General features: G+C 51.9%; 1 protein-coding gene across 3 annotated transcripts in view; it reads left to right on the top strand.

Moving 5' to 3' along the window:
- TYK2 (tyrosine kinase 2) overlaps positions 1-14,203 on the top strand; it is a 61,100-nt gene extending 46,897 nt beyond the window's left edge. For all 3 annotated transcript variants that reach the window (XM_075577426.1, XM_075577424.1, XM_075577425.1), the window contains exons 22-25: positions 3,435-3,552; positions 5,456-5,566; positions 7,821-7,959; positions 13,601-14,203. In XM_075577426.1, the coding sequence (XP_075433541.1) occupies positions 3,435-3,552; positions 5,456-5,566; positions 7,821-7,955 (364 nt within the window). In that variant the 3' untranslated portion in view covers positions 7,956-7,959; positions 13,601-14,203. The remainder of the gene's footprint in view (positions 1-3,434; positions 3,553-5,455; positions 5,567-7,820; positions 7,960-13,600) is intronic.
- Positions 14,204-15,220: the final 1,017 nt, after the last annotated feature.

Genomic DNA, 15,220 nt, shown 5'->3' with positions numbered 1-15,220 from the left:
TGTCCACTCATTGTCCCCGTACTGGTCTTCCCACTCACTGTCCCCGTACTGGTCTTCCCACTCGCTGTCCCCTTGCTGGTATTCCCACTCGCTGTCCCCGTACTGGTCTTTACATTCGCTGTCCCCGTACTGGTCTTTACATTCGCTGTCCCCGTACTGGTCTTCCCACTCACTGTCCCAGTACTGGTCTTCCCACTGCCTGTTCCACCTACTGGTCTTCCCACTGCCTGTTCCACGTACTGGTCTTCCCACTGCCTGTTCCACGTACTGGTCTTCCCACTCGCTGTCCCCGTACTGGTCTTCCCAGTCGCTGGCCCCGTACTGGTCTTCCCACTCGCTGGCCCCGTACTGGTCTTCCCACTCGCTGGCCCCGTACTGGTCTTCCCACTCACTGGCCCCGTACTGGTCTTCCCACTCGCTGGCCCCGTACTGATCTTCCCACTCACTGGCCCCGTACTGGTCTTCCCATTCACTGGCCCCGTACTGCTCTTCCCACTGCCTGTTCCACGTACTGGTCTTTCCACGTACTGGTCTACCCACTGCCTGTTCCACGTACTGGTCTTCCCACTGCCTGTTCCACGTACTGGTCTTCCCACTGCCTGTTCCACGTACTGGTCTTCCCACTCGCTGTCCCCGTACTGGTCTTCCCACTCGCTGTCCCCGTACTGGTCTTCCCACTCGCTGGCCCCGTACTGGTCTTCCCACTCGCTGGCCCCGTACTGGTCTTCCCACTCGCTGGCCCCGTACTGGTCTTCCCACTCGCTGGCCCCGTACTGGTCTTCCTACTCACTGACCCAGTACTGGTCTTCCCACTGCCTGTTCCACGTACTGGTCTTTCCACGTACTGGTCTTCCCACTGCCTGTTCCACGTACTGGTCTTCCCACTCGCTGTCCCCGTACTGGTCTTCCCACTCGCTGGCCACGTACTGGTCTTCCCACTCGCTGGCCCCGTACTGGTCTTCATACTCACTGGCCCCGTACTGGTCTTCCCACTCGCTGGCCCCATACTGGTCTTCCCACTCACTGGCCCCGTACTTGTCTTCCCACTCACTGGCCCCGTACTGGTCTTCCCATTCACTGGCCCCGTACTGGTCTTCCCACTCACTGGCCCCGTACTGGTCTCCCAACTCTATGTTCCACGTACTGGTCTTCCCATTCACTGTCCCCATACTGGTCTTCCCACTCGCTGGCCCCGTACTGGTCTTCCCACTCGCTGGCCCCGTACTGGTCTTCCCACTCGCTGGCCCCGTACTGGTCTTCCCACTCGCTGGCCCCGTACTGGTCTTCCCACTCGCTGGCCCCGTACTGGTCTTCCCACTCACTGTCCCAGTACTGGTCTTCCCACTGCCTGTTCCACGTACTGGTCTTCCCACTGCCTGTTCCACGTACTGGTCTTCCCACTCGCTGTCCCCGTACTGGTCTTCCCACTCGCTGTCCTCGTACTGGTCTTCCCACTCGCTGGCCCCGTACTGGTCTTCCCACTCGCTGGCCCCGTACTGGTCTTCCCACTCACTGGCCCCGTACTGGTCTTCCCACTCGCTGGCCCCGTACTGGTCTTCCTACTCACTGGCCCAGTACTGGTCTTCCCACTGCCTGTTCCACGTACTGGTCTTCCCACTGCCTGTTCCACGTACTGGTCTTCCCACTCGCTGTCCACGTACTGGTCTTCCCACTCGCTGTCCCAGTACTGGTCTTCCCACTCGCTGGCCACGTACTGGTCTTCCCACTCGCTGGCCCCGTACTGGTCTTCCCACTCGCTGGCCCCGTACTGGTCTTCATACTCACTGGCCCCGTACTGGTCTTCCCACTCGCTGGCCCCGTACTGGTCTTCCCACTCACTGGCCCCGTACTTGTCTTCCCACTCACTTGCCCCGTACTGGTCTTCCCATTCACTGGCCCCGTACTGGTCTTCCCACTCACTGGCCCCGTACTGGTCTCCCAACTCTATGTTCCACGTACTGGTCTTCCCACTCACTGTCCCCGTACTGGTCTTCCCACTCGCTGGCCCTGTACTGGTCTTCCCACTCGCTGGCCCCGTACTGGTCTTCCCACACGCTGGCCCCGTACTGGTCTTCCCACTCGCTGGCCCCGTAATGGTCTTCCCACTCGCTGGCCCCGTACTGGTCTTCCCACTCGCTGGCCCCGTACTGGTCTTCCCACTCGCTGGCCCCGTACTGGTCTTCCCACTCGCTGGCCCCGTACTGGTCTTCCTACTCACTGGCCCAGTACTGGTCTTCCCACTGCCTGTTCCACGTACTGGTCTTTCCACGTACTGGTCTTCCCACTGCCTGTTCCACGTACTGGTCTTCCCACTCGCTGTCCCAGTACTGGTCTTCCCACTCGCTGGCCACGTACTGGTCTTCCCACTAGCTGGCCCCGTACTGGTCTTCCCACTCGCTGGCCCCGTACTGGTCTTCCCACTCGCTGGCCCCGTACTGGTCTTCATACTCACTGGCCCCGTACTGGTCTTCCCACTCGCTGGCCCCGTACTGGTCTTCCCACTCGCTGGCCCCGTACTGGTCTTCCCATTCACTGGCCCCGTACTGGTCTTCCCACTCACTGGCCCCGTACTGGTCTCCCAACTCTATGTTCCACGTACTGGTCTTCCCATTCACTGTCCCCGTACTGGTCTTCCCAATCGCTGGCCCCGTACTGGTCTTCCCACTCGCTGGCCCCGTACTGGTCTTCCCACTCGCTGTCCCCGTACTGGTCTTCCCACTCGCTGGCCCCGTACTGGTCTTCCCACTCGCTGGCCCCGTACTGGTCTTCCCACTCGCTGGCCCCGTACTGGTCTTCCCACTCACTGACCCCGTACTGGTTTTCCCACTCGCTGGCCCCGTACTGGTCTTCCCACTCACTGGCCCCGTACTGATCTTCCCACTCACTGGCCCCGTACTGGTCTTCCCATTCACTGGCCCCGTACTGGTCTTCCTACTCACTGGCCCAGTACTGGTCTTCCCACTGCCTGTTCCACGTACCTGGTCTTTCCACGTACTGGTCTTCCCATTGCCTGTTCCACGTACTGGTCTTCCCACTCGCTGTCCCCGTACTGGTCTTCCCACTCGCTGGCCCCGTACTGGTCTTCCCACTCGCTGGCCCCGTACTGGTCTTCCCACTCGCTGGCCCCGTACTGGTCTTCCCACTCGCTGGCCCCGTACTGGTCTTCCCACTCGCTGGCCCCGTACTGGTCTTCCCACTCGCTGGCCCCGTACTGGTTTTCCTACTCACTGGCCCCGTACTGGTATCCCAACTCTCTGTTCCACGTACTGGTCTTCCCACTCGCTGTCCCCATACTGGTCTTCCCACTCACTGTCCACGTACTGATTTTCTCACTCACTGTCCCCCCTCCCTCCGTACCGGTCTTCCGACTCTCTTCCCCCCAGTACTGGTCCTCTGACTCCCTGGTCTCACTGTATTACGATCTCTCCTTGCAGGTACGCCACCGAGTGTCTGAAGGAGTGTAAATTCTTCTACACCTCGGACGTCTGGTCCTTCGGGGTCACTCTGTATGAGCTGCTGACTCGCTGCGACTCCTACCTCAGCCCCCCCACAGTGAGTATAAAGCAGCGACCGACGTCCAAACGCACGTCGGGCCTCTCCCGGCTCCAACCTGGGACTTCAACCATCACCACCCTTTGCGACGCCCAATGAGGGAGCCAGTATGTCATGGGGGTCCAGCACTCCAGGGGTTACGTCCTTCTGGCTAGTTTTTGTACGCGAGATAGCGGGTGGCACTCCTGTGGAGCTTACAGGACTCAATGTGTTGGGTAGCACCACTCCGCCAGCTTCTTGCAACCTGGAAATCAAGGTACTCCCATAGTGTAGACCAGTGGTTTCCATCTCCTGTCCTCAAGTACTCACCCCCCCCCCCCCCAACAGTTCGGGTTTTAGGAGATCCATGGTTCAGCAAAGGTGGCTCAATAAAATCGATTGAGCCACCTGTTCAGAAGCAGTGATAGCCTTAAAACCTGAGCCATCGGGGGGTACTTGAGGCTTGGAGTCTGGAAACCACTGGTGCAGACACCGGAATGGGAACAGAGAGCAAAAATAGCCCAACACTGTGTCTAGACGAGGAAAAAGATGGCGGCACACAGCCTGTAGAATAAAAGGCTGGAGTGCAAAGCAAAGCGCCGACAAAGGTGCGAAACGCATTGGAGGATTCACCTGCTTCCCTGTGGAATGATGTGTTAATTACACTTTTTAGTAGTATATATATATATATAATGTTTTTTGAACTCCGCCCCCTTGACGTCGGCTGCCCGCCGTTGGAAGGGAAGTTGTAAATTCCCTACGTACGAGCCGCATTGATTCCTGGGGTTATCGTTCTTGGTGTTGGCGCGGTAACGCCGCCGCGCGGAATACGCGATGGGATTGCGTGCGCTGGATCACATTGCGTTCTGCCCACGGTATGGACCTGCGGGTTGTAGGGAGGGCGGAGGGTCCGGCTGGGCGCCCTTTCTTCTCTCTGGTTTGGTCAGGGCGGGGGTATCCGTTAGATAGTAAGCTCTTGGGGGGCAGTTATTTCTCGCATGAATGTATGATATATTTGCCCCTCACGGTGATATCTTTCCTTGTGGTAGGTCTTGGTTTAAAGTTCTGTGTACATCTCCTGCCCTCCCCTCACCCCCCATTTACATCTCTCCTCCCCCCATTTACATCTCTCCTCCCCCCATATATCTCCCTCCTCCCCCCCATATATCTCTCTCCTCCCCCCATATATCTCTCTCCTCCCCCCCATATATCTCTCTCCTCCCCCCCATATACCTCTCTCCTCCCCCCATATACCTCTCTCCCCCCATATACCTCTCTATTCACCCCCATTTACCTCTCTCCTCCCCCCCATATACCTCTCCCCCTATTTACCTATCTTCTCCCCCCCATTTACATCTCTCCTTCTCCCCCCCATTTACATCTCTCCTTCTCCCCCCCATTTACCTCTTCTCCCCCCCATTTACCTCTCTCCTTCTCCCCCCCATTTACCTCTCTCCTTCTCCCCCCCATTTACCTCTCTCCTTCCCCCCCATTTACCTCTCTCCTTCTCCCCCCCATTTACCTCTCTCCTTCTCCCCCCCATTTACCTCTCTCCTCCCCCCCATTTACCTCTCTCCTTCTCCCCCCCATTTACTTCTCTCCTCCCCCCCCATTTACCTCTGTCCTCCCCCATTTACCTCTTCTCCCCCCCATTTACCTCTCTCCTCCCCCCCATTTACCTCTCACCTTCCGCCCATTTACCTCTCACCTTCCCCCCCCTATTTACCTCTCACCTACCGCCCCTATTTACCTCTCTCCTCCCCCCCATTTACCTCACCTTCCCCCCATATTTACCTCACCTTCCCCCCCTATTTACTTCTCTCCTTCTCCCTCCCATTTACCTCCCTCCTCCCCCCCCCCCCCATTTACCTCTCTCCTTCTCCCCCCCTCCCCCCTATTTATCTCTCTCCTTCTCCCCCTTTAGAAATTCATAGAGATGATCGGGGTCACTCAGGGACAGATGACCGTGGTGAGGCTGATTGACCTACTTGATAGAGGTCAAAGGTTACCCTGCCCAAACGACTGTCCTCTAGAGGTAAGCAGGGGGCCTGTGTGTGTGTGTGTGTGTGTGTGTGTGTGTGTTTGTGTCTGTCTGTCTGTGGGTGTGTCTGTCTGTGTGGTTGTGTCTGTCTGTGTCTGTCTGTGTGGTTGTGTGTGTGTGTGTGTGTGTTTGTTTGTGCCATGTTACAATGAACAAGAAGTAGAAGGTGACACACTGTGTGCTCATTTACATGTCATTACCCAGAATCCCTGGCTGCAGTGGAAGCATTGTATGATAATGGGCCCACTAGCACTCATTTTGACACATATATATATAGACAGGGTTGCAGACTTGTCTAAGACATGCAAATGAACATACAGTAATATTTACAGTTGCTTTATGCTTTACTGTGGAGGGTTTTTGTCACTTTTTTTACCCACCATAACCTTAATGACAGTGGTGATTACCTAGTCTAGTCTCAAACCTGCTAGCCATTAAGACCAGCCTCACACTGATGATACCCATCAAGGTTGAACATGTATGTGAGTAGGTCTAATGGCTTTGCATCTCATCCCAGCCTCTGTTTAAAAGCTGTGTTTAAAACAGCATGCATTGGCTTGAGGATTGGCTTGTGTAATACGAGCTTGAGACAAAAGGTGGCACTGAGTGCTCATTTGCATGTCATTTCCCAGAATCCCTTGCTGCAGTGGAAGTGCTGTATGCTGGGTGACAATGGGGAAAGACATGCAAATGAACATACAGTAATATTTACAGTTGATATATATATATATATGTATATTATGTGGTAATGGTTGGGGTCCCTCAGAGCTTGTTGGGTATCTGTGTGTTTATTAACTATGTGCAGCAGGTCTCAGCTGCTTTTGGGAGGGTAGTGGCCCCTCCCCCCCCCCCCCCCCAAGGTTTAAGCTTGCCCCTCCCCACTTTCCAAGTTGGCAGGTCAGTTTCATTTTGCCTGGTTATGACAGATCCAATGTGATCATTCTTCCTGTAATTATACAGGTTAATAAGAATTTTAACCCAGAGAGTGTTGGGACCTGCTATGGTCCTGCCTTGTAAGTGGCAGCAGGCTTAAGACGCTTTGGCCAAAGAGTTAAACTAATTGACCCTTTTTTTCAAGAGAATATATAGGTATTGCACTGTGTTTTTTTGTCACATTGGAAGTCGCTTTGGGCATCTTTGTCTGTTTTTTGTAGCGTTGGACCAGGTCCTACATTTTTTTTTTTTTTTAAACCCGGGTAACGGGTACCTGGAGGTTTTGGCACCTTGTACCCGGCCGGATACCCGACTACCCGGTTTTTCACTTACCTGGGGGGGTGGGGGAAACTTACCTGTGGTGGTAGGAAGCCCGCGGCGACATCTGAACAGGTAAGCAGAGGATGCGGGGGCGGTGAGGCGGCATCGGCGGTGAGTGTGGAGCCCGCGCGCGAGCTGCAGGACTCCATACTGCACTGTGAGCTGGGACCATGTGACCGGAGCAGGAGAAGGAGCTTTCCTATTGGACAGCCGGCTGTCCCCGCTCACAGTGCAGTATGGAGTCCTCGGGCTCCCGCGCGGGCTCTCCACACTGACGCTGATGCCGCCCCCGCACCTCTGCTTACCTGTTAAGATGTCGCCGCGGGCTTCCGGCAGGTAAGTGAGTGATACTTTTCACCTACCCTGACATCGCCTGGATACCCGGCGCCGGTCCCACTTCCCAGCAGCCGGGTCCGGGTAGCTGAAAAGCGGCCGGGTAACGCCCGGTACCCGGTACATCACTAGTTTTGTGTTGTATCTTATGATGTAATAAATGTATCTTTTATATTTTTCGAATCCTGTAGTGCCGTGGACATTTTCTCCCTTCTCTCTCTCTCTCACTCTCAGTCTCTCTCTCACTCACTCTCAGTCTCACTCTCAGTCTCTCTCTCACTCACTCTCAGTCTCACTCTCTCTCACTCTCTCTCACTCTCACTCACTCTCAGTCTCACTCTCTCTCTCTCCCCCCCCTCCTCTCTCTCTCTCTCCCCCCTCCTCTCTCTCTCTCTCCTCTCTCTCTCCCCCCCCTCCTCTCTCTCTCTCTCCCCCCCCCTCCTCTCTCTTTCTCTCCCCCCCCCTCCTCTCTCTCTCTCCCCCCCCCCCTTCTCTCTCTCGTTATGGGACCAAATGCTTAGACATCCTTTTAAACTGCAACCAAGCTTATTTCTTTCTTTTGACCTCTTGCCATATGTACTTTGGTTTCCTGTTAGAAATTCCTGCCACCCCCCCCCCCCCCGCCCTGCTCATTTCCTCCCCCATCTCTGCCCCTCTTCAGATCTACAAGCTGATGAAGAACTGCTGGGAGACGGAGTCTAATTACCGACCGTCGTTTACCAACCTCATCCCCATCCTGAAATCCTTCCACAACACCTACACCACTCAGGCACCCTCCGTGTTCAGCCTGTGTTAGACGGGTGCGTACACGTCTGTATATCATGCTCAGCCAATCACGTGCTTCTACGGATATTGTATGTCAGGACGGAGCCCTGCACAGCCAATCCCGTGCTCCTCCAATATTGTATGTCAGGGCGGACCCCTGCACAGCCAATCCCGTGCTCCTCCGATATTGTACGTCAGGGCGGACCTCTGTACAGCCAATCCCGTGCTCCTCCGATATTGTATGTCAGGGCGGAGCCCAGCACAGCCATTCCCGTGCTCCTCCGATATTGTATGTCAGGGCGGACCCATGCACAGCCAAGCCCGTGCTCCTCCGATATTGTATGTCAGGGCGGAGCCCAGCACAGCCAATCCCGTGCTCCTCCGATATTGTATGTCAGGGCGGACCCATGCACAGCCAAGCCCGTGCTCCTCCGATATTGTATGTCAGGGCGGAGCCCAGCACAGCCATTCCCGTGCTCCTCCGATATTGTATGTCAGGACGGAGCCCAGCACAGCCATTCCCGTGCTCCTCCGATATTGTATGTCAGGGCGGAGCCCAGCACAGCCAATCCCGTGCTCCTCCGATATTGTATGTCAGGGCGGAGCCCTGCACAGCCAATCCCGTGCTCCTCCGATATTGTATGTCAGGGCGGAGCCCTGCACAGCCATTCCCGTGCTCCTCCGATATTGTATGTCAGGGCGGAGCCCTGCACAGCCATTCCCGTGCTCCTCCGATATTGTATGTCAGGGTGGAGCCCTGCACAGCCAATCCCGTGCTCCTCCGATATTGTATGTCAGGACGGAGCCCTGCACAGCCAATCCCGTGCTCCTCCGATATTGATCTCCAGGAATATCAAGTGGGAGGGAATTGGCGCCTGGGTCCATTTCGTTTTTGGGCCCTACGTTTCAGGACTGAAACCCACAGTTTAAATCCCCGGGTAGAACAACCTTTTTGTCGAGAATGTAGCAATCTGCTTGTTATCTTGGAAGTCATCGAACCCGTGCTAAAAGCAAAGATTTGGTGGCTGTGGTTTCTCTGGAAAAATAATGATAAAAGCAGTATTAACTAATTGTAGTGACATGTGTAAGGGATCAGTCTCTCCTAGGGGCAAAGTGTGCTAATGGCAGTGACATGGTTAAGGGATCAGTCCCTCCTAGGGGCAAAGTGTACTAATGGCAGTGACATGGTTAAGGGATCAGTCCCTCCTAGGGGCAAAGTGTACTAATGGCAGTGACATGATTAAGGGATCAGTCCCTCCTAGGGGCAAAGTGTACTAATGGCAGTGACATGGTTAAGGGATCAGTCCCTCCTAGGGGCAAATTGTACTAATGGCAGTGACATGATTAAGGGATCAGTCCCTCCTAGGGGCAAAGTGTACTAATGGCAGTGACATGATTAAGGGATCAGTCTCTCCTAGGAGCAAAGTGTACTAATGGCAGTGACATGATTAAGGGATCAGTCTCTCCTAGGGGCAAAGTGTACTAATGGCAGTGACATGGTTAAGGAATCAGTCACTCCTAGGGGCAAAGTGTACTAATGGCAGTGACATGGTTAAGGGATCAGTCCCATCTAGGGGCAAAGTGTACTAATGGCAGTGACATGATTAAGGGATCAGTCTCTCCTAGGGGCAAAGTGTACTAATGCCAATGACATGTTTAAGAGGTCAGTCCCTCCTAGGGGCAAAGTGTACTAATGGCAGTGACATGATTAAGGGATCAGTCCCTCCTAGGGGCAAAGTGCACTAATGGCAGTGACATGGTTAAGGGGTCAGTCCCTCCTAGGGGCAAAGTGTACTAATGGCAGTGACATGTTTAAGGGATCAGTCCCTCCTAGGGGCAAAGTGTACTAATGGCAGTGACAGGATTAAGGGGTCAGTCCTTCCTAGGGGCAAAGTGTACTAATGGCAGTGACATGGTTAAGGGATCAGTCTCTCCTAGGGGCAAAGTGTACTAATGCCAGTGACATGTTTAAGGGGTCAGTCCCTTCTAGGGGCAAAGTGTACTAATGGCAGTGACATGATTAAGGGATCAGTCTCTCCTAGGGGCAAAGTGTACTAATGCCAGTGACATGTTTAAGGGGTCAGTCCCTCCTAGGGGCAAAGTGTACTAATGGCAGTGACATGGTTAAGGGATCAGTCCCTCCTAGGGGCAAAGTGTACTAATGGCAGTGACCTGTATAAGGGATCAGTCCCTCCTAGGGGCAAAGTGTACTAATGGCAGTGACATGATTAAGGGATCAGTCTCTCCTAGGAGCAAAGTGTACTAATGGCAGTGACATGTTTAAGGGGTCAGTCTCTCCTAGGAGCAAAGTGTACTAATGGCAGTGACATGTTTAAGGGGTCAGTCCCTCCTAGGGGCAAAGTGTACTAATGGCAGTGACATGATTAAGGGGTCAGTCCCTCCTAGGAGCAAAGTGTACTAATGGCAGTGACATGATTAAGGGATCAGTCTCTCCTAGGGGCAAAGTGTACTAATGGCAGTGACATGGTTAAGGAATCAGTCACTCCTAGGGGCAAAGTGTACTAATGGCAGTGACATGGTTAAGGGATCAGTCCCATCTAGGGGCAAAGTGTACTAATGGCAGTGACATGATTAAGGGATCAGTCCCTCCTAGGGGCAAAGTGTACTAATGGCAGTGACAGGATTAAGGGGTCAGTCCTTCCTAGGGGCAAAGTGTACTAATGGCAGTGACATGATTAAGGGATCAGTCTCTCCTAGGGGCAAAGTGTACTAATGCCAGTGACATGTTTAAGGGGTCAGTCCCTCCTAGGGGCAAAGTGTACTAATGGCAGTGACATGATTAAGGGATCAGTCTCTCCTAGGGGCAAAGTGTACTAATGCCAGTGACATGTTTAAGGGGTCAGTCCCTCCTAGGGGCAAAGTGTACTAATGGCAGTGACATGGTTAAGGGATCAGTCCCTCCTAGGGGCAAAGTGTACTAATGGCAGTGACCTGTATAAGGGATCAGTCCCTCCTAGGGGCAAAGTGTACTAATGGCAGTGACATGATTAAGGGATCAGTCTCTCCTAGGAGCAAAGTGTACTAATGGCAGTGACATGTTTAAGGGGTCAGTCCCTCCTAGGGGCAAAGTGTACTAATGGCAGTGACATGATTAAGGGGTCAGTCCCTCCTAGGAGCAAAGTGTACTAATGGCAGTGACATGTTTAAGGGGTCAGTCACTCCTAGGGGCAAAGTGTACTAATGGCAGTGACATGGTTAAGGGATCAGTCCCTCCTAGGGGCAAAGTGTACTAATGGCAGTGACATGATTAAGGGATCAGTCTCTCCTAGGGGCAAAGTGTACTAATGGCAGTGACATGATTAAGGGATCAGTCCCTCCTAGGGGCAAAGTGTACTAATGGCAGTGACATGTTTAAGGGGTCAGTCCCTCCTAGGGGCAAAGTGTACTAATGGCAGTGACATGATTAAGGGGTCAGTCCCTCCTAGGAGCAAAGTGTACTAATGGCAGTGACATGTTTAAGGGGTCAGTCCCTCCTAGGGGCAAAGTGTACTAATGGCAGTGACATGGTTAAGGGATCAGTCTCTCCTAGGGGCAAAGTGTACTAATGCCAATGACATGTTTAAGGGGTCAGTCCCTCCTAGGGGCAAAGTGTACTAATGGCAGTGACATGATTAAGGGATCAGTTTCTCCTAGGGGCAAAGTGCACTAATGGCAGTGACATGGTTAAGGGGTCAGTCCCTCCTAGGGGCAAAGTGTACTAATGGCAGTGACATGTTTAAGGGATCAGTCCCTCCTAGGGGCAAAGTGTACTAATGGCAGTGACATGATTAAGGGATCAGTCTCTCCTAGGGGCAAAGTGTACTAATGCCAGTGACATGTTTAAGGGGTCAGTCCCTCCTAGGGGCAAAGTGTACTAATGGCAGTGACATGGTTAAGGGATCAGTCCCTCCTAGGGGCAAAGTGTACTAATGGCAGTGACCTGTATAAGGGATCAGTCCCTCCTAGGGGCAAAGTGTACTAATGGCAGTGACATGATTAAGGGATCAGTCTCTCCTAGGAGCAAAGTGTACTAATGGCAGTGACATGATTAAGGGGTCAGTCCCTCCTAGGAGCAAAGTGTACTAATGGCAGTGACATGTTTAAGGGGTCAGTCCCTCCTAGGGGCAAAGTGTACTAATGGCAGTGACATGGTTAAGGAATCAGTCACTCCTAGGGGCAAAGTGTACTAATGGCAGTGACATGGTTAAGGGATCAGTCCCTCCTAGGGGCAAAGTGTACTAATGGCAGTGACATGATTAAGGGATCAGTCTCTCCTAGGGGCAAAGTGTACTAATGGCAGTGACATGATTAAGGGATCAGTCCCTCCTAGGGGCAAAGTGTACTAATGGCAGTGACATGTTTAAGGGGTCAGTCCCTCCTAGGGGCAAAGTGTACTAATGGCAGTGACATGATTAAGGGATCAGTCCCTCCTAGGGGCAAAGTGTACTAATGGCAGTGACATGATTAAGGGGTCAGTCTCTCCTAGGGGCAAAGTGTACTAATGGCAGTGACATGATTAAGGGGTCAGTCTCTCCTAGGGGCAAAGTGTACTAATGGCAGTGACATGATTAAGGGGTCAGTCTCTCCTAGGGGCAAAGTGTACTAATGGCAGTGACATGTTTAAGGGATCAGTCCCTCCTAGGGGCAAAGTGTACTAATGGCAGTGACATGATTAAGGGGTCAGTCTCTCCTAGGGGCAAAGTGTACTAATGGCAGTGACATGTTTAAGGGATCAGTCCCACCTAGGGGCAAAGTGTGCTAATGGCAGTGACATGATTAAGGGATCAGTCTCTCCTAGGGGCAAAGTGCACTAATGGCAGTGACATGGTTAAGGGGTCAGTCCCTCCTAGGGGCAAAGTGTACTAATGGCAGTGACATGTTTAAGGGATCAGTCCCTCCTAGGGGTAAAGTGTACTAATGGCAGTGACATGTTTAAGGGGTCAGTCCCTCCTAGGGGCAAAGTGTACTAATGGTAGTGACATGTTTAAGGGGTCAGTCCCTCCTAGGGGCAAAGTGTACTAATGGCAGTGACATGATTAAGGGGTCAGTCTCTCCTAGGGGCAAAGTGTAATAATGGCAGTGGCATGTTTAAGGGGTCAGTCCCTCCTAGGGGCAAAGTGTACTAATGGCAGTGACATGATTAAGGGATCAGTCCCTCCTAGGGGCAAAGTGTACTAATGGCAATGACATGTTTAAGGTGTCACATCTAGGTGATTAATGCCTCGACTGTTTTCAACTTTAACGCCTAGAATTGCGAATACATTATTATCTAAAGTCCAGCTGTTAACTCGGGGAGATGAGACTCGGGAGGGGGGTGATTTCCCTCTTGCTGCTCCCTTCTGTCTGACGGCACTGTGTGTTCAACAAGAGTTTACACGGGCAAATCCCCCCCTCTCTCCCCCCTTATCTGTATTGACACTCTGATAAGGGCAAGATGGCATAAGAGGGAAGAAAACCACTCCCTCATACAGAGGCCCCAAAGTAATTACATTTGTAATTAACTTGTCCAATAAAAGGAAAGCGTCCAAATCTTTGCTATTATCACGGTTCGATTTGTTCAGGGAAACCAATTTGCAAAAGGTTTAAAAAAAAGAAAAAAAACATATATTTTATTAAAACACGTATTTAATTTTCTTTGATTGCACGACCCAGCTTTTAATATGTTGCTCTTTACAGACCCCGTGGGGTGTGGAAGTGCAGAGCAAAGAAGTCCCTTCAAGGAGGGCTGTCCAGGGACGCCGTGTCCGGTCCCGCTTTCCGCATTGCAAAGCATCGGTGCTGCGGACGAGAGACGGGGGACGGGATGTAGAACCCCCCCTTCCTCCCCCCCGCCGCGCTTCTGAATCACACCGCAGACGTCGAGACTCAAGGTGGTCGGAAACGCGGGGAAGTGTCTGGCGGCCATTTTTGTTTCACCCGAGAAGTCCAAACAAAAAAGTAGACCAGTTATGCACTGAAGGCCCCAAAATCCCCCTTCAAACCCGCCCCAAAGGACTAAGGGGATTTTCAGTTGAACGTCGTCCGAATATCATCCTGAGGAAGCTGTTAATCCCTTCCAGGCAGCTCAGCCACGGGAAAGCTGTTGTCTTTTAAGCGGGATTGCTGCGTTTTTGTCACCCCGCCCCCACCCCCGCCCCTCCTCCGGTGACGCATGTCACAGATCAGGAGGAGCAGGCTGCAAATGAGACCGGGGATAGTTACCATTTTTGAATGTCATTATTAACTGCTGCTGTACACCACGCATACATAAAAAAAAAATATAATAAATAAATATATCAATATGTATATGTATAAAGAAAAAAAGTGCACACATTCAATAGAACAAAACAGTCTGCTAAATATTGGGGTGCAGCTCCTGGTCTGAGGTCCCACACTGGATCCAGTGGAACAGCAGCTCGGAGAGGAACGGCAGCTCAGTGGAACAGCAGCTCGGAGAGGAACAGCTCGATGCGCATGCGTGGCAGTCGCTGGAATTTCTGTCACTGGAGAGCAGGGGATGAGATGCGATCGAAGACAGCTGAGACGCGGCGGGAAACTGTTCATATATCTGTTTGCGGGATGTGTCCCAACATGCCTCAAACTTCTGACATATAATATGAGTGGCTTTTTAATCTTTGCAGAGTAAAAACTTCTAGCAATATTTCCCTGTATTCTGTCTCTCCTCTTGATTTGCAGGCCAGCACAACATGGCAAAAGAAACCACAATGATTCTGATGCGTTATTCCTGGATTTACTGCTTTCGCCGGTATCTATTGTCAGTACATTCTGGATATACTATTATACACGATTTCAGTGGGTACATAATTCATTCCCCAGTCAGGGCCTTTTTCCTATATTCTGGTTGCGCTCAGGTCTTATTCTGTTTGTCTATCTAGTTGTAGATCGACAAGGAATGATGGTGATTATGAATATCAATCATCTCTAATATATATATTATATATATAATCTCTCCTATTCTATATATATATATATATATATATCATTCTATATATATATCATATATAATGTGTATATATAATGTATATACAAAAAGATAGAATCCGCAGGACACTCAAAATGAAAAGTTGTTTAATCCACAATATACATCAGAGCTCTGAGATAAGACCTTGTGGTCAGAAACGTACGTCGCTCTGCTAGAGTTTCTGTGACTGCCTGATGTATATTGTGGATTAAACAACTTTTCATTGTGAGTGTGCTGCGGATTCTATCTTTTTGTGTATCCCACAGACTGGCCGGTGTTCCCTGTCTATCTGCCAGCACCTGGATTTCTGATAAGTATTTATTACTATTTGTATG

This window comes from Ascaphus truei, chromosome 20, assembly GCF_040206685.1.
Source record: "Ascaphus truei isolate aAscTru1 chromosome 20, aAscTru1.hap1, whole genome shotgun sequence".
Taxonomy (NCBI): domain Eukaryota; kingdom Metazoa; phylum Chordata; class Amphibia; order Anura; family Ascaphidae; genus Ascaphus; species Ascaphus truei.
The sequence above is the reverse complement of the archived record's forward strand: the minus strand, read 5'-3'. Positions and strand labels throughout refer to the sequence as shown.